The sequence below is a fragment of the Trematomus bernacchii genome, unplaced genomic scaffold (assembly GCF_902827165.1).
Source record: "Trematomus bernacchii unplaced genomic scaffold, fTreBer1.1, whole genome shotgun sequence".
Taxonomy (NCBI): domain Eukaryota; kingdom Metazoa; phylum Chordata; class Actinopteri; order Perciformes; family Nototheniidae; genus Trematomus; species Trematomus bernacchii.
Window position 1 is genome coordinate 124,927 of NW_022987613.1, and position 22,212 is coordinate 147,138.

At 43.1% G+C, this 22,212-nt stretch overlaps 1 protein-coding gene across 1 annotated transcript; it reads left to right on the forward strand.

Moving 5' to 3' along the window:
* The first annotated feature begins 1,345 nt into the window (after positions 1–1,345).
* On the forward strand, positions 1,346–21,850 carry LOC117483720. Its single transcript, XM_034132073.1, has 10 exons — positions 1,346–1,873; positions 4,199–4,423; positions 7,328–7,486; positions 12,611–12,682; positions 13,698–14,660; positions 17,999–18,118; positions 19,371–19,399; positions 19,476–20,252; positions 20,527–20,782; positions 21,426–21,850. Exons 1-10 carry the CDS (start codon positions 1,346–1,348, stop codon positions 21,567–21,569), a joined length of 3,273 nt encoding a protein of 1,090 aa, XP_033987964.1. The 3' UTR covers positions 21,570–21,850.
* Positions 21,851–22,212: the final 362 nt, after the last annotated feature.

Here is a 22,212-nt window from a genome sequence, read left to right on the forward strand (position 1 = left end):
CTTCAATACATACTTTTTCTGAAATAAGGTCCCATGGAGGTCCCCGGGAAAGGGAGGGACTTCGCCTCTCTATACTGTTGTTAATATTTGATATAATCTTTTTCATTTTATTTGTACTTTTAATTTGTTGTTATTAATTCTCTGTTCCACTTTTTAACTATTTTTTATTTTATGTCTGAACACACTGATGTAACAAATGTAGGCAGTGGCTCATTCAGTAGGGGCTTGGACTGTGAGCCGTAGGGTCGCCGGTTCAAGTCCCCCGACCAGACCTAAATATGGGGTGTTTCTCAATCGCGAGTACGCTTGCTTGGTAGCACATGTCTGCCGAGCATCTTGCTTCAGAAGCGAGTCAAGAATACTTCCTGACATTCGGAAAACAAAGAGAGGAACACGCTAGCAAGTGTGCAGGTGTGCCTTACATCTTCCGTCACAGATTTGGGGAAATTGGTCCGTGCGCAAAGCATTGTGGGGATTTTAAGACCGCGAAGTCTACTCATGTGCACACACTCGATATTTCTCCAAACGGAGTACGCCGGGCTCGGTAGATTTCCAAGTATACTGGAGATTGGAACAGTACTTCGGCGGCACTCGATGACGTAGTATGCTTGAAATAGTGGCTCTGAAGCAGCTTTACTCGCGATTTACTAGACTCCTGGTACTAGGATGGGTTAAATGCAGAGAACACATGTCACTGTGTGCTGGGTGCTCTGCATGTGTGACCATTACAGAGGGTTTTGTATTTAGCTGTAGTTCCATTATGAATCCACAAGGTGGCAGCTTTGGACCTTTTAACAATTACCCCTTACTTACACGAGTCAATATTTAGGGATTAAGTTGTAACATTATAAAGATGCTTGGCAAATATAGAAAACATTATACTATAGGATTCCATTTTAAGTTACCATAGATGTCAACAATCAACCTGTTGGTTTCTGTTCAAATTGGTCCAGTTCTAGAAAACGAAATGAAAATAATTTGTTGTTTTCTTCTTATTATCTTATAAAATAAACAGTTTGGAAAAAGAAGAATAGTGCGGGAAATGTGGTTTAATGTGAAAACAATAAAGAAGTTAGACAGCGTCATCCAGAGTGAATGACAGAGTTTTATTTTGGAATTGGGGACCGGAAGTCATTAAAAAGCCAGGTTACTCCCACACTGCCGGTGACTCTCTGCGCATTTTGGGAAAGTTTTAGTCTTCGGGATGGAGAGCAACCAGTCGGATGTCTCTCAGTCACGCTTAAGCTTCTGATTCAACACCTTTTATAGAGCTGTGGAACCATAATGATCATTTTTTAACTAAAGTAACTGAATAACTTAAAAGAAGAAGTAGGAACAAGTCGTGATGTCTGCGCTCCGGAGTCAGAAACAACCCAAGGCGCAGCAGCCGGTTTACGCGCAGAGGAAGAAGAAAGATTATTCCAGAGAAGCTCACAGTGGCTCTCAGGAGGGGAAAGAGGGGAAAGCACCGGGGAAAGGACCAGGGAAAGGACCAGGGAAAGAGGGGAAAGAGTCCTCCGGTTGCCCCGCAGAGAGGAAGCTGTCCGACGCCTCCAACACCTCGGAGGATCTGAGCAAAGACTCCGGCTGTGCGTCCGGGAAACTCTCCTCCTCCTCGGACAGCAGCTCTGAGATCTCGGATTCTTCCCCCTCGGAGGGAAACAGTAAAGAGTCTCCGAGCAGAGATTTAAGCTGGATCGACAGAGGAGCTTATCTGTGGAGGAGTGATGGGAACCCGTGCGTAAAGGGAGACTCCCAGCCGCTCAGCATGCTCCAGTCTCCGGGGGGTTTTATGGATCTCATGATGGGGGAGACCACCGAGGATCTGGTGCGCGAGGTGGAGGATTTGAGATCAGAGAACGAGTATTTGAAGGTGAGTTTGATTTAAGGTGTTTATTCTGTTTGCGTAAATATAAGTGGGAGAAGTATTTAGAGTTTTGACTTAAATTAACGAGTACAATGATTCTGTTAAAAAGATGAAGTATGTATATTTGTCTCTGACACCATCAGCAGGGTTAAAGGACATGAGCAACCAAGGTTACCAAATAAAATACATAGAATCAAATGCAAAATCAGTCAGAAAGGGATGCAAAATGACCCTAACCCAAAACAAGTCACACAACTGATGGACACAAAACAAAACTCACAAAGACTAGAAAGAGGTGAGAAATCTGTTCAATATTTAATATTTAATATTAATATTCCTTCTGTCATATATTTATGTATATATATATTTGTATATATAATACCATTCAACATATATATTTTGTACTTTCTTGATTATTTCTTTGAAGTGTTATTGTATTGTACATTGCCTTGTCTTCTTATGCTGCTGTAACACAAAAATGTCCCAAATTGGGATCAATAAAGTACCATCTTATCTTATCTTATCTTAAAATGAGCCTTAAAGGTAGGGTAGGTCATTTTGGAGAAACCGGCTCGAGATCGCTAGAATTTGAAAATACACAGCCGGAGAAAATCTGCCACTTCCTTACAGAGCCCCTCCTCCAACACACACGAACGCGCACATGACCAATGAGGGCACGAGATAAGTTTGTGCACAGATGGAAGGCTGACAGGCAGGTAGGCCATCCAGTTACTTTAGCCGGGCCGGCTCAGATGATTGGTCGTGCTTTTTACAGTACTACAGCTTCCACAGATGACATTTTTTATGGATTTATTGTCAAAGCACTTCAGATATTCATTGCTATCGGGATGTTAAGAGCATTCCATGGAATATAACAAAAAGTGTATCTCGAGCCGGTTTCTCAAACTTACCTACCCCACCTTTAAGGTAAGAAGAAAATTAAACTATAAACTCCCACCAAAATTAGATCTAATTTCCAAAAGGGACGCGAAATGAGACACAAAAACCCGCCAATTGGGAGGCTAAATTAGATACAGAACAGGACATACAATGGGCTGCAAAAAAGAAAACAAATGGCCAAACAAATGAGACGAGAATTCAGAAGAAAATGAGGCAAACTACCACATAGCAAAACAATAAGCAAGCAACCCAGTCTCACGGTATTTCATGTATTAGTCACGAAATTAATTTAATCTATTGATTCGTGTTCACCAACACGATTTTCACATTTTTTTCGTGTCACACAGAAAGATTTTAAATGCAATGTATTTCTATTGGTAGTATGTTTCGTGCCTGCAACACGTCTTTTTGTCCGGTCGGGTCTTGGAAGACCAGAAGCTGTGTGGTTCATAAAAACATGTTCTTACTCAATATCTTACCCTAAGCCTAACCCTATCCCTTTTATTTTAAATTGTATAATGTCTGAGTTTTGTTGCCGTCAGTGAGGAAAAGAAATGGCTCAGAGCCTCAGAATACTGACATCTGTATTTTATGTCATCTTTTTTAGATTCTAATTTGTTATTATTTGATGCAGGCACGAAACATACTACCAATATAAATACATTGCTTCTAAAATCGTTCTGTGTCAGAATACTTAAATCTGTATTTTTTTGTATCTGTTTTTCCTTCTAATTTGTTATTATTTACATTGCTTTTAAAATCGTTCTGTGTGACACGAAAAAAATGGCGAAATCGTGTTGGTGGACACGAATCAATAGATTAATTTCGTGACTATAACACGAAATGCCGCGAGACTGTGTTGAAGCAAGGTAAGCAACATTTGACTCAAAACAAGACACCAGACAATTAGAAATTAGCATAAATGGACGCAAAATGAGACAATCACCCAAATGGGATGCCAAATGAGATACAAAAGAAAAGAGGACACAAAATGGGCTGCAAAACCAGATGAGAATTGAGAAGACAATTAGACAAACTACCACCAAGGGAAGGTAAGCAACATTTGACACAAAAGGAGATACCAAACAAATTCAAAACAGACTCAAAGAAAGTAGATCAAATTTCGAAAGAGGGATGCAAAATGAGACGCAAAAAATAACCACAAAGAAGCAAAACTTCCTTTATTTTGAGTCCAATTGGTCGCATTATTTATCTAATATATCATATTCCAATTACTTGTATATAGACTCTCCTTGCTCTATTGTATCTGTTTTATTGCGTTGCACTGTTGGAGGAGGAGCCTGTGACCTCAGATTGTCATTGCTATATCTGTAGCTATGATCACATGACAATAAAAGCCTTGAATCTTGAATCTTCCTCTTTCTCCCTCAGGTCTTGTGTGCAGTAATGAAAGTTGTTGTTGTGTTGCAGGATGAGGTGGAGGAGCTGCGCTGTGAGATGCTGGAGATGCGCGACCTGTTCCAGGAGGAGGAGGTTTACCAGCTGCAGAGCCTGAAGCTGCAGCTGGACCAAACTAGCAAGACCTGCCGCGTCCTGCAGTACCGGCTCCGCAAGGCCGAGCGCCGCAGCCTCCGAGTGGCCCAGAGCGGGGGGGCGGACGGGGAGCTGGTGCGCAGCCTGGAGCACGACAACAAGGTCAGAGGTCATTAGTTTATCCTCTGCAAAGGACTTAATACAAACAAACAGAGATGGTAGAAGTACACACATCCTTTACTGAAGTAGAAGTACAGATACTCGTGTTTAAAAATACTCTGGTGAAAGTAGAAGTACTGACTAAACTTCTTTACTCAAGTCAAAGTAAAGAGGGCTTTGAAATGTACTTCAGTAAAAAGTACCCATAACTAGCAGCTGTTTTAAAGAGTACCTGACCTCCCTTTATATTAATAGAACAATCATGTCATTGTTAGCTAATGAATGTTTCCATGCTGAACAACGGCAACATGACAACGTTTTCATTGGTCCCTCTTCTTTAGAGAAGACCAGGAAATGATGGATACACGGATCGTGTTCAAATCAATAGGCACGCAATGACTCTAAATAATAATGATCACGCCACCAAACACACATTCAAACTAAAGGAACCAGCCTGTTTGGGAAATGTAAGAAGTAGAAAGTACAGGTATTTGGGTTCAACATGTAAGAAGTAGAAAGTACAGGTATTTGGGTTCAACATGTAAGAAGTAGAAAGTACAGGTATTTGTGTTCAACATGTAAGAAGTAGAAAGTACAGGTATTTGTGTTCAACATGTAAGAAGTAGAAAGTACAGGTATTTGTGTTCAACATGTAAGAAGTAGAAAGTACAGGTATTTGTGTTCAAAGAAAAGTTGACACAAAATATCTAGAAAAAAGGCGCAAAAATGTGACTCAGATGAGAATAAAAAACAAGTTGCAAACTGACTTGAAAAGGGACGCAAACTAGTTGAAAAATGGTCTAGAAATAAGTAGAAAATATTATGCAACACCTCTAGAAAAAAAACGCAAAACGGGGACTCAAATGAGACAAAAGCAAAATGAGACGCAAAACTCAAAAACCTAAACTCCAACACAAGATGCAAAACCACCAGAAAGGGAGGCAAATGAGAAGCTTCTAGATCTAGAAGAATGGGCAAAACTAAGCTCACATGAGACTGAAGAACAAAATGCAAAAGGACTGAAAAAGAGACGCAAATCAAGTAACAAATCGTTTAGAAGAAGGTAGCAAAACGAGTACAAACGGATGCGAAATGAAGCGATCGAGCAAGAGGCGGAAAATTAGAGGCCAAATGGCCACGAAGGGTTAATGTCTGGCTTTGGACTGAATGACTGCGATTCCCGTCGGACTGTATTTATTCGACAGCAGCCTGACTCACTGAGCTGTAAAACACTTCCCGCTGGCCACAGAAGCGCCATTAGTTCAAAGTGTCTTCATCACGCAAGCTGCTTTTATTTTAGTCGTACTCTGGTGTAATTATGTGGTGAGCTTTCTCCCTCAGCAGGAAACTAAAATGGAAAGAGAAATCTGAATCACGGCAGCTCTGAGGTGGCAGCCGGACTCAGGGTGTGTGTGTGTGTGTGTGTGTGTGTGTGTGTGTGTGTGTGTGTGTGTGTGTGTGTGTGTGTGTGTGTGTGTGTGTGTGTGTGTGTGTGTGTGTGTGTGTGTGTGTGTGTGTGTGTGTGTGTGTGTGTGTGTGTGTGGTGTGTGTGTGTGTGTGTGTGTGTGTGTGTGTGTGTGTGTGTGTGTGTGTGTGTGTGTGTGGTGTAGGATTCCCAACAGCCTCACCCTCTCACACACTCATATGGTGAATTCCTGTCACAGGCTTGTCCTTGTAAAGCCTTGTGCTGATGTTTTTGCCTGATTGGAGCCAGAGATCAGGAGTGTGTGTGTGTGTGTGTGTGTGTGTGTGTGTGTGTTTGAAGTGAGTGTTAACATCTCTATAGGAAATTAGATCAAACAACTACTTAAGAGGCATCAAAGAACTTCAGTGAGGAGATATACAACCAGTGATAAAAGGCCACGAACAAACACAGTTCAGCTGCAAAGCGATGCAAATAGAGACGGAGAAAGCAAGATACAAAAAAGGGGCAAAACGACTAAAAAATGAGGCCAGAAAGAAGGTATGAAGAGGTACAAAATGAGAAGCAAAACTAGTCACAAAGGAAAACAAAAGAGATGGTTTAGAACGAGGCGGCAAACCAGACGTAAGAAACAGAAAACATCGTAAAGGATATACAAAACGAGAGGCCAAACCAGGAGCAAAAGGCCACAAAAGAAACAAAGAACAGGTCTGACGGGGTGCAATCTGAGAAGCAAAACGAGACAAAGAGACACCATGCAAAACGACTAAAAAGGGATGCATAATAGCTAGAAATGGCAACGTGAGACAAAAAGAGACTCAAAAGGAGCTGCAAAACGACACTAGACATAAAACAAGAGACCAAACATTACAAAGAAACATTAAGCATTACAAAAAGGCTAAATAAGACTCAAAATGAAACTCCAATAAGATACAAAACATCAGTCAGACATCAAAGACTAGAGATTCAAAACTTCCTCAAAAAGACTAAAAAATAAGTTATTCTGTTTCGAGGGCTGTTAGAAAAATCTCCCTCGTCCCCGGCTTGAGCTTCAACCTCAGGATCCATGTATTTGTGATCCTCTCCAGAATGGAAGTAGTCATCACATACAGAGCATCAACTAGTTCCTGAACAGTGTCCTTCACATGCTGATATCCAAGAGAGGGAGTTACACAGTCACAAGATGGAGGAATAGAAAGCAGTATTCAATGTTTACTTCAGATTAGCTCCACGTCAGAAATGATCATGCTTGTCATATGTCTATCTCCATAGAGGCTAAATCATCATGTTAATCACATAGCTATCATGTGCCTCAAACAGTCCTGATGCTCTTCTAGGTAATCATACATCCTGTCATGAACACAGCTACAGTTGGGATACCTTTGTTATCATGTTACTCTCACATTGGAAGAGGCCGTTCAGTATGTTCCCAACAAGGTGCTCGTAGTCTCATAATCTCCACTGTCTGCTGGTTTTGTTGTCAGGTTGCAAAGAGCGTGTCTCTGCGGCTGTACAGCGAGCTGGAGGCGCTGCAGAAGAAGGAGGCGGCGCTGCAGTGGGAGAACGAGGCGCTGAGGGAGAAAACTCAAGAGCTGGAGGTCGCTAAACAAGTGCTGCAAGCCGAGGTGGACAAAACCAGAGAGGTAAATACACTTTGGTTTATTCCCATTTCACCCCTTTCCCATTTCGCCCCCTGTCCCATGCAGCCCCAACAACAGCCTCTGATTCGTCAACAGACTTCCTGCAATGCTTCATGGGATGCATCATTAGATCTATAAACTCTAACCGTAACCCTAACCCGAAGACCCACGACCAAGCAAAACAAGTATCATTTCTTATCTGGCCTAATGTAAAAAAGGGGCGAAATGGAAAGGGGCGAAATGGGAAGACACCATACACTTTAATGTGCTTCATTGTAATGAAGAATGATGAGGGTTTTTGTACGGGGTGATAAGTCAATCTGTTTATTGATTCAGAAATTCAAAACGTGACCCAAGCTAGACACAAAACAAGATGTAAAATGAGTTGAAAGTAAGTACTACAAAAACTCGAAATCTTACAAAGTACATTTGTCTAATATCTAGTCAGAATATGTCTCTACACTTGCTATAACGGAACGTCCACACGGCTCCGTCGCGTTGAAGCTTGCCGGTGGGCGTGTCTGCCGTGCGACCAACAACCAATCACATTAATCTCCCGCCCCGGACACACAAGCACACGGTTTGATTGGCTAGAGCTTGTCCTGGCATATGATTTGATTGGCTGACGCTTCCGTCGACGCTTGAAAAATTGAACTTTTCTCAACTTTCGAAGCGAGCAACGGAGGAGGCAAAGTGACGCGACGGAACCACAATGCAGTTCGGCAAAGCTTGACGTCACCCCATTCAAAGTGAATGGGAAGCGTCTCCGTTGAAGCACGTGACGGAGCCGTGTGGACGTACCGTAAGACATCATAACTTCAGAAGTAACACTGCAGTGAGATATCAGGTCTTGTTTTTAGACAATGCATCATCTTGTTAAGTCAAAAAAATCTTATTTTGAGTCGTATCTCACATGAAACACATATTTACTAACGTATTTATTAGAAAATCATCAACTAACATCAGAACACAGAAACACCTTTGAGCATTAGCGGCTTATTTTATAACACAACAATTCCTGATTCTGGTGAAATATAGTTCAGAATGAGTTCTCCAGCTGATTACAAGATGTGATTTATCTAAATATCCCTTCTTATTTCAAGAAATCTTACCAAGCAAACTTTCACTTGTTCTATTGGCAGATTTTTTTACTTATTTCAAGTGAAAACACCTTGTTTTTATTATTGTTTAACTTGTTTTTGGAGCAGCATTTTTTTCCAGTGAGGTGAAATACACTTTATTACATACAGAAAGGAAAGCAAAAAGAGACGCAAAACAAGATATATATGTATATATAATGTCCTACATGTATATTTTCAAAAAGAAATTATTGTGATTTCTAGTCTTTTAATTTGTATTGTACAATTCCATGTCTTTGTATGCTGCTGCAATGCAAACATTTCCCAAATTGGGATCAATAAAGTACTTTTACTTATCTTCTTATCTTATCTTATCTTGAATAACACAAGAATAAGATGCCAAGGGACAGAAACCAAATCACAAAACGAGACCCCACAAACTCAAACTGAAATGAGACACACCCAAAGATGCTTCACAAAGAGCTGCTGACCCACAGCTGCAGCCAGCTGTCGCCTCAGAGACACATGACCCGGGTCAAATATTAGGGGGTTGGGGGGGGCAGCTGACATCCTCAGAGAAACAGAGAATCTTAAATAGACTTTCTGCTCTTATTAAGCTAAAGGCTAAATCTGGATCATTGCGTATTGTGTAGGGGTGGAGGAAGTACTCAGATATTTCTATAAGTAAAAGGGTTCATGTGACCGTGCTGTAGTTCCTTTATAGCCCAACATTAGCCGCCTTTAGCTTAGCGGTGGTGACGTGAAGTCATGTGACCGTGCTGTAGTTCCTTTATAGCCCAACATTAGCCGCCTTTAGCTTAGCGGTGGTAACGTGAAGTCATGTGACCGTGCTGTAGTTCCTTTATAGCCCAACATTAGCCGCCTTTAGCTTAGCGGTGGTGACGTGAAGTCATGTGACCGTGCTGTAGTTCCTTTATAGCCCAACATTAGCCGCCTTTAGCTTAGCGGTGGTGAAGTGAAGTCATGTGATCGTGCTGTAGTTCCTTTATAGCCCAACATTAGCCGCCTTTAGCTTAGCGGTGGTGACGTGAAGTCATGTGACCGTGCTGTAGTTCCTTTATGGCCCAACATTAGCCGCCTTTAGCTTAGCGGTGGTGAAGTGAAGTCATGTGATCGTGCTGTAGTTCCTTTATAGCCCAACATTAGCCGCCTTTAGCTTAGCGGTGGTGACGTGAAGTCATGTGACCGTGCTGTAGTTCCTTTACAGCCCAACATTAGCCACCTTTAGCTTAGCGGTGGCTACGTGAAGTCATGTGACCGTGCTCTAGTTCCTTTATAGCCCAACATTAGCCACCTTTAGCTTAGCGGTAGTGAAGTGATGTCATGTGACCGTGCTGTAGTTCCTTTATAGCCCAACATTAGCCACCTTTAGCTTAGCGGTGGTTACGTGAAGTCATGTGACCGTACTGTAGTTCCTTTACAGCCCAACATTAGCCTCCTTTAGCTTAGCGGAGGTGACGTGAAGTCATGTGACCATGCTGTAGTTCCTTTACAGCCCAACATTAGCCTCCTTTAGCTTAGCGGTGGTGACGTGAAGTCATGTGACCATGCTGTAGTTCCTTTATAGCCCAACATTAGCCTCCTTTAGCTTAGCGGTGGTGACGTGAAGTCATGTGACCGTGCTGTAGTTCCTTTACAGCCCAACATTAGCCTCCTTTAGCTTAGCGGTGGTGACGTGAAGTCATGTGACCATGCTGTAGTTCCTTTATAGCCCAACATTAGCCTCCTTTAGCTTAGCGGTGGTGACGTGAAGTCATGTGACCGTGCTGTAGTTCCTTTATAGCCCAACATTAGCCTCCTTTAGCTTAGCGGTGGTGACGTGAAGTCATGTGACCCCTGCTGTAGTTTTGTTTATAGCCTAACGTCAGCTTTTTACTTCAGAATTAATAAAGTGGTGTTAATATGTGAAGATAATTTATAACACAAATATAAATGAACTTAGTGACATTACATCACTGGCATTCAAAGTGTTTTTTATGCTCAGACACACTGACCCACGGCCGTCCTTTGCTTTGATGAAACTACCAAACCCCAGCAGTGAATGTCAGCCACTCTCGCGCCCCCTCCTCTCTGCACTCTGTGACTCGGTTTAATCCAGGATTCGCTGCCTGCCTTGGCGTGAGCTCAGACTTCGGCTCAGCTGCTCGTCCCTTTGATCCCAGTGAGGAAATCCACTTAGATTGACTAATCTAGAGCTAGAAAACACACGTCTGATGGATGTGGAGAGGGAGGGACGCTTCAGAAACTGAAACATGTCCGTCTGTGACTGTCTGTGACCTGCAGATTCATGAATAATCAGAAACCTATCAAATAAGACTCAAACCGCACTTTTATTTTGATAATCCACACAATTTATGGACATTTTAGTTCGAGAAAGGCCGATATGGAGTTCTTTCTCTTACTTTTATCACATCTAAGGTCACAAGATAGTAACTATACAGCCTGCAGGCTCACTGACCTTTCATTTAGAAAACACTGTTGGCACTTTTTGTGTTTGTCACTTTAAAAAGAGACGAAAATTGGCCACAAAAAGGCACAAGATACAAAAATATTTAAAAGAGACGTAAGAATTACCTTAAAGAGACGGCAAAAGAACTACAAAAAGACACAAGCCAACTAAAGAGAGGAATAATGACTACAAAGAGATATAAAATGACGGAAGACAACTACCAAGAGACGCAAAATGAGCATAGAGAGACATCAAACATCCACAAAAAAGTAAAAAACCTCTTAAGAAAGTCAGAAAATCAACCACTAGGAGACCCAGATTGACCACAGTGAAGCCCACTGACCTTGAATTGAAAACCCATGACTAGAATTTGACCGTGCACTCTTTACGTTTCCCACCTCTCGTCTGGAGGAGATATTATTAACGCTGTGACATCCTGTCTGGACACAAAGCTGCAGATAGAAACTCACATTCCTCTCATGCTCAGACCAGAAGGGCTCGGATGTTAGGAAACGTTAGGACTGTTTTGGGTATTTTAAGCATCTCTGAAAGCACCAGGGCATGATGATCAGCTCAAAATATATTAATTTAAAGGAATCGTTTGATAATTTGGGAAATACACTTTTGCGTGTAGTGAGAAAGCCAGCTGTCCGTTAGCTTAGCTTAGCATAAGGACTGGGAAACAGCTAGTCTTTGCACCTCTGAAGCTCAACAATAAAACACATTCTTAATTTGTTTTAGGTGTACTTAAAGGTCCCATGTCATGCTTTTCTGGTTATTACCCGTCCCCTTGTGTTATGTAGCTTTTTCTGCATGTAAACGGTCTGCAGAGTCTCAAACCCTCAAAGTACACCCTGTAGCGAGTACAACTCTAACACAGAAAATACCGGTCTATGCTGCCTCAGAACGCCTCGTTGGAGATTTCTCTTTTTCCATTGTTTTCTTCCTGGGTACAGTGACGTGCCCATACCCAAATGGACCAATCCGTGGAGCCGTTACATTACGTCCGCAGAGCCGTTAAGACTTCCTCACACACACACACACTCAATCTTTTCTCAGCTGCATCTCCGCCGATTTCTCCTCCCTGAGACGGCGGGACGCGGCGAGGCTGTGAGTCGGTGTGTGTGTTCGGGCTGGGTTTTGCTGTGTCTCGCTGTGTCTCGCTGTCTCGCAGACGGCCACTGGGCTCATAGGGAGGGGGGGGGAGCTCCAACAAGCCGTTTAGGACAGAGAGTGAATACACATACTATACAGAGATGCTGTATGAGAATCCAATGTGAGTTTGGAACATTTAACAATATAAATCTATTCTAGTATACCTCAACAATGGAATTATGATCAGTGGAAATGGCCATGACACGGGACCTTTAATATGCTTCTACTATATGTATATATATTAAAGGACATACTAGTGGAAACCCCCCAAAGAAGAGCCGAGTCTAGTAGAGCTGATCCATGAAGTCTTCTTGACTTAATTGTACTCCAGTATACTTTTTGGGCATAATGGATGACCTTGGGATCTGTGTTGTTAGTTTTTAGGATTCTTTATAAATAATTGAATATGTTTTGATCCCTCAGAGCACTCTGAAGAGGAAGAGCCTCCGATCTTCATCCAGCCGAGCAGAGAAGAGGCTCTCTCAGCAGATCGAGGTTTGATACGTTTCTTATTTCAATCTGATTGCAAATCTTGTGGCAAAGCAGTTTGAATCTATTTTGTTGTTGTTGTTGTTGTTGTTGTTGTTGGAACACTATTGTCCTTTTAAGATAAGATGATAAGATGTACTTTACTGATCACAAGTTGGGACATTTTTGATGTACAAGTAAGTATAAATATGGAAAATAAATTAAAGCTGCATGTTGCGTTGGGTTGTCACAATCTGAAACCAGAGCCCAGTCTGCTCTGATTGGTTAGCTGGCCGGCTCTGTTGGGATTGGTCAACCGCTTAGACAGATGTCCCGCCCCTTAGCCAATCACGTACAATGTGACAAATTTGTATCCTAGCCAATAGAAGCTGTAGAGAAACTCCATCTTGAGGAAACACAGGGATTTTAGCCTTTACAGACCATTTACATGCACTAACATCTATAGAACAGGAGAGGGAACACGCTAAGAAAGCATAATAGGGCCTCTTTGACGCATATTAAAGTAATTGCTAAACCCTTAATGTTGCAGTAAATGTATTTATCCTGATATCTTTTATTGTTAAACCCTTAAAGGTAGGGTAGGTAAGAATGGAGAAACCAGCTCGAGTGCGCTAGAATTTGAAAGTACGTAGCCGAAAAGAATCTGCCCCTTCCTTCAGACTTCCTTATAGAGCCCCTCCTCCAACACACACGAACGCGCACATGACCAATGAGGGCACGAGATAAGTTTGTGCACAGATGGAAGGCTGACAGGCAGGTAGGCCATCCAGTTATTTTAGCCGGGCCGGCTCAGATGATTGGTCGTGCTTTTTACAGTACCACGGCTTCCACAGATGATATTTTTTAATGGATTTATTGTCAAAGCATTTAAGATATTCATTGCTATCGGGATGTTAAGAGCATTCCATGGAATATAACAACAAGTGTTTCTGAAGTGAATTACCTACCCCACCTTTAAAGTTGCAGTAAATGTACTTATCCTCCTCGTCTGACTCATATATCCTTTATTGTTTCGCTGCAGGACGACAGCGCTGATCTCCGCTGCCAGCTACACTTTGCCAAAGAGGAATTATCTCTGATGTGCAAGAAGCTCTCCAAGCTGGTGTCGGAGAGCGAGATCCTTCGGGAGGAGCTCTGCAGATATCAATCACCAGAGGGCCGACAAACCTCCGCTCACAGCAGGGAGGCCGAGGTCAAAGTTCACCTGAGGCTGGTGGAGGAGGAGGCCACGCTGCTGAGCCGACGCATCGTGGAGCTGGAGGTGGAGAACCGAGGACTGAGGGCGGAGATGAGCGACATGAGGGAGAAAACAGGAAGAGGGGGCGAGGAAGAGGAGGAAATGGCGTGGAAGGAAAGAGAGGAAAGTTTGAAGCAGGTAGAGGAAGGTAGAAGCGATGAGGAGAATATTCAGATTACACGAGAGGGTCCTGTGGGAGGGGAGTGGGACCCGGCAGACGCTCAGGAAAACGAGAAAAACCCCGACAGACGAGGGGTGATAGTGAAGGAATATGAAACTCTTCTCGCTCTCAGGGATCATTCCTCCATGTTGGGCTCGGCCATCCTGCTCATGACGCCAAAGAACAGCCACCGATCGCCTACCTTTATTTCTCAGACGGAGGATTTCGACATGAAGAGTTTTTACGATGCGTTGGAGCTTCTGCAGGCCATGCTGTCGGCTTTCATCGGACACGTGGAGACGCTTCTGTCAGCAGAAGATTTGGGGAAAAAGGATGCTTGGGATTCCCAGACGTTATCCTTTCTCTGTGGAGATTTTGACATCCAAGAGTCTCAAAGTAAGCAGGAGTTCGTAGAAGATCTCCGCACCTCGGAGGTTAAGGAGAGGGAAAAACAAACGAGACAATCGACTTGTTTCCAGTTGGATCTGATGCAAAGCTGCAGGGACCCGAAGATGCGACTGTCCCTTCAGATTCTGAGGATCCTCCATCAGTGGTGCCAAGTCAAAGGACTGGAGGAGGGGAACGAGGTAATTCTTCTCTCCTTTTGCAGAAGTATTCAACATGTGTGTCAAATGCAAATATACTCTCCTTTTAAAATAGGCTGGTACAAAGACAAGAATTATTTTTATGTGTTATGTCGGGAAACAGCAATCTGGAAAGCAATTAAAGAACAGAATAGCTAGAATGACTTCCCCCAAACCCAATGATGCATCCATGTGATGGTTTCTATGATCGGAGTACGCATTGTAAACATCAATATTGCAAACCATTGTTTATACTTAACTGAGGTAAGCTAAAAGCATGTTCAATTACTCGTGCAACTCTTTCAAAAGGCAATGCATAATGAAAATCCAACCAATGGTGCATTCAGGTACTCCTCTAATGGCGCATTTCCACTGCAGGGCCTCGCTCGGCTTAGTACGGTATGGCTAGGCCTCGTTAGGCCTTGTTAGGCCAGGCTCACTTTATGCTGCGTTTCCATTACAGTTTAGTAGCTGGGGCAGTAACTATAGTAACGCAGTGTAGGCGGAGCCGTGACGTCATCTTCAATGAGCACCACAAAACCAACATCAGCCGTTAGCTGTTAGCACTCAGAGCTCACAGCTCCTCATATCTGTTCAGAAACTAGACAAAAGTTAAACAAGTACAAACCACAGACTGCCTGTGTCATGGTGAATACAGTCGCTGCTTTATTTATGTCTGTATAGGCCGTTGTTGTGAGTGTGGACGGTCGGAGCATATACAACGTTAGCTTAGCCGATCTCCATTCAGAAAACACGCATTTTAAAAGGTGTTTCTCCTGCCGTCTGTCTGCAGACTTGTCAAAGCATTAATTCATGGTTTTTACTAACCGGTATCAGTATGTTGTTACTTCGGCATCATTTTGAAACGTGTATTACAATTAAATCACGGTCAAATATGTTCATTTAGTTGTAGTTGCCAGCGATTCTCTCACTAGTTTAGCATACTCAGCCCGGTTGTTGGCCCGGAAAGAACCACGATTTTGGAGAGCCAGAAAACTGTGAAAAAGTACCCGCTAGCCGGAACTACGCCTAGTGGAAATGCAACCAAAAACGGGCACGGCACGGAACGGCACGGAACGGCACGCTTAAACTGCGCTCTGCGCTGTAGTGGAAATGCGCCATAATAGTCCCATTTCCAGAGTTGGGAAGTCTTTTTTCTGAGTTGGTGTGTTCCTGAGCTTTAATGTGGAAACAACGAGGCGCTATAAAGAAGATGTGTTGTATTTCATTGCTTAGATTATTGATCTGTTTCCTTACATTTCCAAGTCCAGTTTCTGAGTCTTGTGAATGCACTAGAGTCCCATCTGTTCCCCCTGATGATAAAGAAAGCTAAACTTAGTTGACATTTCCCCACCGTAATTTGGATCCGCTCCAAATTGTTGTGGGTTCTTTGTTTGCATAAGATATACCCATCCACCAAGTTTTATGAAAATCGGGACAATAGTTTTTATGTAATCTTTTGACAAACCGACAGACGAAACATGAGGAGGTTCAACTGCATGCTATATTGTGTCTCAAATTTTCGAAACAAACTAAATAAATAAGTTTCTTTGCGAGATTTAACTTCTTCCACAATACCTGAACAAAGTGTTCTTGATGCATTTGAGAAAGACCTTGACAAGTGCATTGGACTTTCTTTGAAAATACTTTTTGGAAGGGGTTGAGTTACATTTTGGTTCTTAAAGCTCACCTATTCTGCAAAATCCTCTTCTTCATGTCTCTTCTACATCAACATGTGTCCCCTCTTCTTCATGTCTCTTCTACATCAACATGTGTCCCCTCTTCTTCATGTCTCTTCTACATCAACATGTGTCCCCTCTTCTTCATGTCTCTTCTACATCAACATGTGTCCCCTCTTCTTCATGTCTCTTCTACATCAACATGTGTCCCCTCTTCTTCATGTCTCTTCTTCATCAACATGTGTCCCCTCTTCTTCATGTCTCTTCTACATCAACATGTGTCCCCTCTTCTTCATGTCTCTTCTTCATCAACATGTGTCCCCTCTTCTTCATGTCTCTTCTTCATCAACATGTTTCCCCTCTTCTTCATGTCTCTTCTACATCAACATGTGTCCCCTCTTCTTCATGTCTCTTCTACATCAACATGTGTCCCCTCTTCTTCATGTCTCTTCTACATCAACATGTGTCCCCTCTTCTTCATGTCTCTTCTTCATCAACATGTGTCCCCTCTTCTTCATGTCTCTTCTACATCAACATGTGTCCCCTCTTCTTCATGTCTCTTCTTCATCAACATGTGTCCCCTCTTCTTCATGTCTCTTCTACATCAACATGTGTCCCCCTCTTCTTCATGTCTCTTCTACATCAACATGTGTCCCCTCTTCTTCATGTCTCTTCTACATCAACATGTGTCCCCTCTTCTTCATGTCTCTTCTTCATCAACATGTGTCCCCTCTTCTTCATGTCTCTTCTACATCAACATGTGTCCCCTCTTCTTCATGTCTCTTCTTACATCAACATGTGTCCCCTCTTCTTCATGTCTCTTCTTCATCAACATGTGTCCCCTCTTCTTCATGTCTCTTCTACATCAACATGTGTCCCCTCTTCTTCATGTCTCTTCTTCATCAACATGTGTCCCCTCTTCTTCATGTCTCTTCTACATCAACATGTGTCCCCTCTTCTTCATGTCTCTTCTACATCAACATGTGTCCCCTCTTCTTCATGTCTCTTCTTCATCAACATGTGTCCCCTCTTCTTCATGTCTCTTCTACATCAACATGTGTCCCCTCTTCTTCATGTCTCTTCTACATCAACATGTGTCCCCTCTTCTTCATGTCTCTTCTTCATCAACATGTGTCCCCTCTTCTTCATGTCTCTTCTTCATCAGCATGTGTCCCCTCTGTGGAAAGAGACTCTGAAAGTTTCAGGAACAAAGATTCTCTCTCTTTTTGATCCATTTATATAAAAACCTGTCAGAAAACGAGCTGATCAGATTTTGGCCACTTGATGATGTCATAACGATGTTTTGTCTTGTGTAACCATTAGCCAATCAGCAACCAAGGTAACCCCCCCCCCCCCCCCTTTATCACCTGGATCTCCTCCTAGAGCACCATTGTGTTCTTTGTAACCAAATGTCTCTCAGAGGGGCGTGGGGAGGGGCTCCTTATTTTCATCTAAAGTAACAGACAGAGAATCAGCACTTTGGAAACAGGGCTGAAACAGAGGGGATTATGGGTAATGCTGCAATGATCTGTTTGGTGTTTCAGCCAATCAGAGACAGGCTCTGTATATATCTGAGACCTGTGAGATATTGATGAGAAACAGTATAATAGGGGACCTTTAAATCAGCACACCGTCTCTAAATATATCTGTTTTTCTTTACAGGGTGCAGACAGAACCAGGTTTGTGCTGCAGGGTCTTCTTCAGGACCTCGCTGCAGAGCTTCAGGACGAGCTGATTGATCTGGACGGCGAGGCGAAAGCGACACACAGCAGGGCAGCCGAGGTAAACACACTGTTGACTCGGCAGGAGTGTGTTTCTCCTGCAGGGATCTGTAGAGCTCTCACGATGATCCGTCTCCCTGGCCTCGTCTCACTCGGGCATCATGAAACAGACTCAGGACGGAGTATTTAGGCTAATCTCTCGTCGGGGCTGCAGCCAAACGGGTCAGGCGTGATCAGATCTGCTGCAGGAAAACACTCTCTGCATCGCACCGTGCGGGAGAAGTGAGAACAGTGTGTCAAGCTGTAAATGCAAAAGTTCAAATGCACGACAAAAAGTCAATTTAATCTCATATTTGAGATGTCAGCACTGTCAAGTTTTTAGTCTTTTTCTTTCTTTGCACAGCATGATCAGATCAGGGCCGGATTTATTTCTTTAATGTGTGTTTTTCCTCCTTATTCCACTGACTGTAATCCGTCTTGAGGCACATTTAATATGCCAGGAGTCTTCAGTCTGTACAAATGGTGGGTGGCTTTTCCATCAAAGGTCTGCAATCAGAGCTAGAAATGAACCTGTTCAAGTACAACAAGTCGTAAAAAATGTTTGCAATGTAAGTGGATAACAACGCATAACGCACCGTAGAAACATGTCCATAGATAGTGGGACAGAGATGTTGAAATGACTGATATAATTGTAAACAAAGTAGTCAGAAGTGCTAATAAATAGTTTGTAACTACAGCTTTCACACTGGGCACCCATTCTGGATTATGAGGTCGGGGTTGGTGAAGATCTCCCGGACGTCCGGCGTTCCCGTTTAAATGTTGTTTTTGTGATTATTTCCCTGTAGATCGGCTTATCTTTTAGTTTGCATATTACAGGGTGTAGCCTTGATATCAACATCCATCTAAAATATTTCTCATAAATCTCCGATAAATCAAAGTTGGCACTCTAATGATACAGAACAGCCAAAAAAAACTAAAATAATCGTCAATGTAATGCTGGGTTTCTGGGTAAAGTGTTAGGATGTTTACAATGAAATGTAGTCGTAAAAAGGTCTTAAATTTGATAATATAATATAATATAATTCTGCATTATACTTGTTACTGGACATTTGTATTTCCACATGTATATATATATTTTTTAACTTTGTAATGCTATTTCATTTCTATATCAGAAATATGTTGGACTCTCTTATGTACATTGCCTTGTCAACCTGCCTGTCTACCTGTCTACCTGTCTACCTACCTGTCTACCTGTCTACCTACCTACCTACCTACCTACCTACCTACCTAACATGTGTTCTGTCTTTCCTCAGGGTGGCATCTCTCACCATGAAGCTATCAGGTGAGTGTTTATCAAGCGTTCACATCTCTTTAGTCCCTAAAGTCCTCCAGTTCTGATCCATTCGTGTTTTTCACAGAACCTGCATCTCTAAAAGACTCAGGCGTCCGTTTTCTCCACGCGGCTGCAAGAAGAAGAAGAACTGGTGTTATCTGAGTGCGGATGCCGAGCAGCTGGACCGTGAAAACCCCGTGAAGACTTGGGATCACCTCATCATGCCGCGTAGCTTCCCAGACTTTGACCTCGAGAAGATATCTGCGGGGAGAAGCCACACCGCCCCGGAAAAGTCGACTCAACGCATCTACTTCAGCCCGCCGTCGGCACGAAGGGTCCATCAGTCTCAGCTAAAGCACAACCCCGAGTCCGTGACCTCCATCTCGCCCTGGTGCTCGAACCTCAGCGACGACATGAAGGAGATGACGGCAGGTTGGAGGTCGGATAGGAAGGTTCAGTATCAGGATGTCGATGTTGCTTGTTCCGGCACTCAGACGACCAAGAAGCCGAAGATGGTGAGCGTCGCTCTGCAAACGGAGGGTGTGGTTAGCGTTAGGAGTCCGACTCGAGGCCTGAGCTCCTCTCTGGTCTCCAACAGATCGAACCACATCTCCACCTCGTTGGATGGAGTCCCGGGAAGAATCAGATCCACCGTATCGTCCTCTTCACCAAAACTCTACCGGAGACACTCTACATCCGGAGTGTCTTCTTCCGCCAACTCCTCGTGTACTTCGTCCAGAGATCGAGGCCTGTGGAGCCCGAACTCGCAAAGCAACACCAGCCTCACGTGGACCAGACAAAAACCCGCATCAGGAAATAACCCCGGGGCCAAGCCTCCCACTAAACCTGCAGCTGGTAACAGGTACGCAGAGATGGCAAAAGTACACACATCCTTTACTCAAGTAGAAGTACAGATGCTCATTTTCATTGGTCCCTCTTCTTTAGAGAAGACCAGGAAATGATGGATACACGGATCGTGTTCAAATCAATAGGCACGCAATTACTCTAAATGATAATGATCACGCCACCAAACACACATTCAAACTAAAGGAACCAGCCTGTTTGGAAAATGCAAGAAAAATGTGCTTAAGTACAGTAACGAAATATTTGTACTCCACTTCTTCCCACCTCTGCAGGTACGGCATGGTGACAGAGTTCCTGCGCAGGGTGAGTGGCCGGGTGGAGAAACCGGTGCCAGGGTTAGCACAGAAGACGAAGACCGGGTTGAAAAACCTGGAGAGGATCCCAACGAGGCCTCCAGCCGCCGCCTCGCTGCACAGGAACGACAGCGTGACCCGGATCGTCAACCAGAGGTTCATGACGCAGCGAGAAGAGAAAAGTGGTGGGATAAACCACGGCGTCCGACAGAGTCCGAGTACCGGGACATCAGAGGTGAGCAAGACAGTCATTTTCAGTGCTGTAGTTCCTTTATAACCCAACATTAGCCGCCTTTAGCTTAGTGGTGGTGACGTGAAGTCATGTGACCGTGCTGTAGTTCCTTTATAGCCCAACATTAGCCTCCTTTAGCTTAGCGGTGGTGACGTGAAGTCATGTGACCGTGCTGTAGTTACTTTATAACTCAACATTAGCCACCTTTAGCTTAGCGGTGGAGACGTGAAGTCATGTGACCGTGCTGTAGTTCCTTTATAACCCAACATTAGCCGCCTTTAGCTTAGCGGTGGTGACGTGAAGTCATGTGACCGTGCTGTAGTTCCTTTATAACCCAACATTAGCCGCCTTTAGCTTAGCGGTGGAGACGTGAAGTCATGTGACCGTGCTGTAGTTCCTTTATAACCCAACATTAGCCGCCTTTAGCTTAACGGTGGTGACGTGAAGTCATGTGACCGTGCTGTAGTTCCTTTATAGCCCAACATTAGCCGCCTTTAGCTTAGCGGTGGTGACGTGAAGTCATGTGACCGTGCTGTAGTTCCTTTATAGCCCAACATTAGCTGCCTTTAGCTTAGCATTGGGGACAATGTTTGTGAACATCAAAAATGTATGAAAACATTTGTTTAATATATTTCTTTCTGACCAGGAGGGAAACTACGACTGCAGCTCCGGCGGCTCGTTGACCTTCTGCTTCGCTCGTCCGTCCCGCTCGTCTCAGAAACAAACGTTGACTCAGAACAAACTGCAGAGACAGAGATTCTCCCCGCCATCGAGCGTCGCTGCAGACTGAATGAGAAACACGGAAACTTCTGGAAAACTGAGAGCGGGAAGGAAATTTAAATATAAATATAATATCCAAATGTAAACCTGCTTTTCTCAGGATGGTGGAACTGTGTGGGATGTTTTAGGAATTATATCTCAGTATTTATGTTTTGGTGCAATTTATACTTTTATCTCTTTACAAATGGACAAATCTTCAATGGCAATGCATAACACAGTGTTTCAACTTTTTCTAAAACTGCTTTTGCACTTATATTGTAAACTGCAAATGTACTTTATATTATCCTTGTAGTATTTCATAGAGAGTAACCTCATGTATTTATTGAATAAACATTTAACATCTGATTAACAAAATGAACTGTGATGTTATTCATCTTCATCGTGGATGGATAAAGAAATGTCAGGGACCCTCTGGCCTTCACCTTCAAAATGTCACTAAAAAAGACACATGCGAACCTAAAAGACACTCCAAATGCATTCAAAATGATTTAAATGACAGCAAAACAACAACAAAAATAGACAAACTTACCACAAGGAGACTCAAAATGACCAGAAAGAGACAGAATAGGACTATTAAGGGTCATACAATTACCATAAAAACACACAAACCCAACTCTCAAAAAAACCATCTAGAAAGAGACTAAAAATTACCA

What these genes read in the sequence shown, in the direction of transcription:
- LOC117483720 (XM_034132073.1), top strand. Translation starts at nt 1,346, where the DNA reads ATGTCTGCGCTCCGGAGTCAGAAACAACCCAAGGCGCAGCAGCCGGTT. An exon ending in CAGAGAACGAGTATTTGAAG is followed by an intron (nt 1,874 to 4,198) that starts GTGAGTTTGATT and finishes GTTGTGTTGCAG; the next exon opens with GATGAGGTGGAGGAGCTGCG. An exon ending in AAACCTGCAGCTGGTAACAG is followed by an intron (nt 20,253 to 20,526) that starts GTACGCAGAGAT and finishes CCACCTCTGCAG; the next exon opens with GTACGGCATGGTGACAGAGT.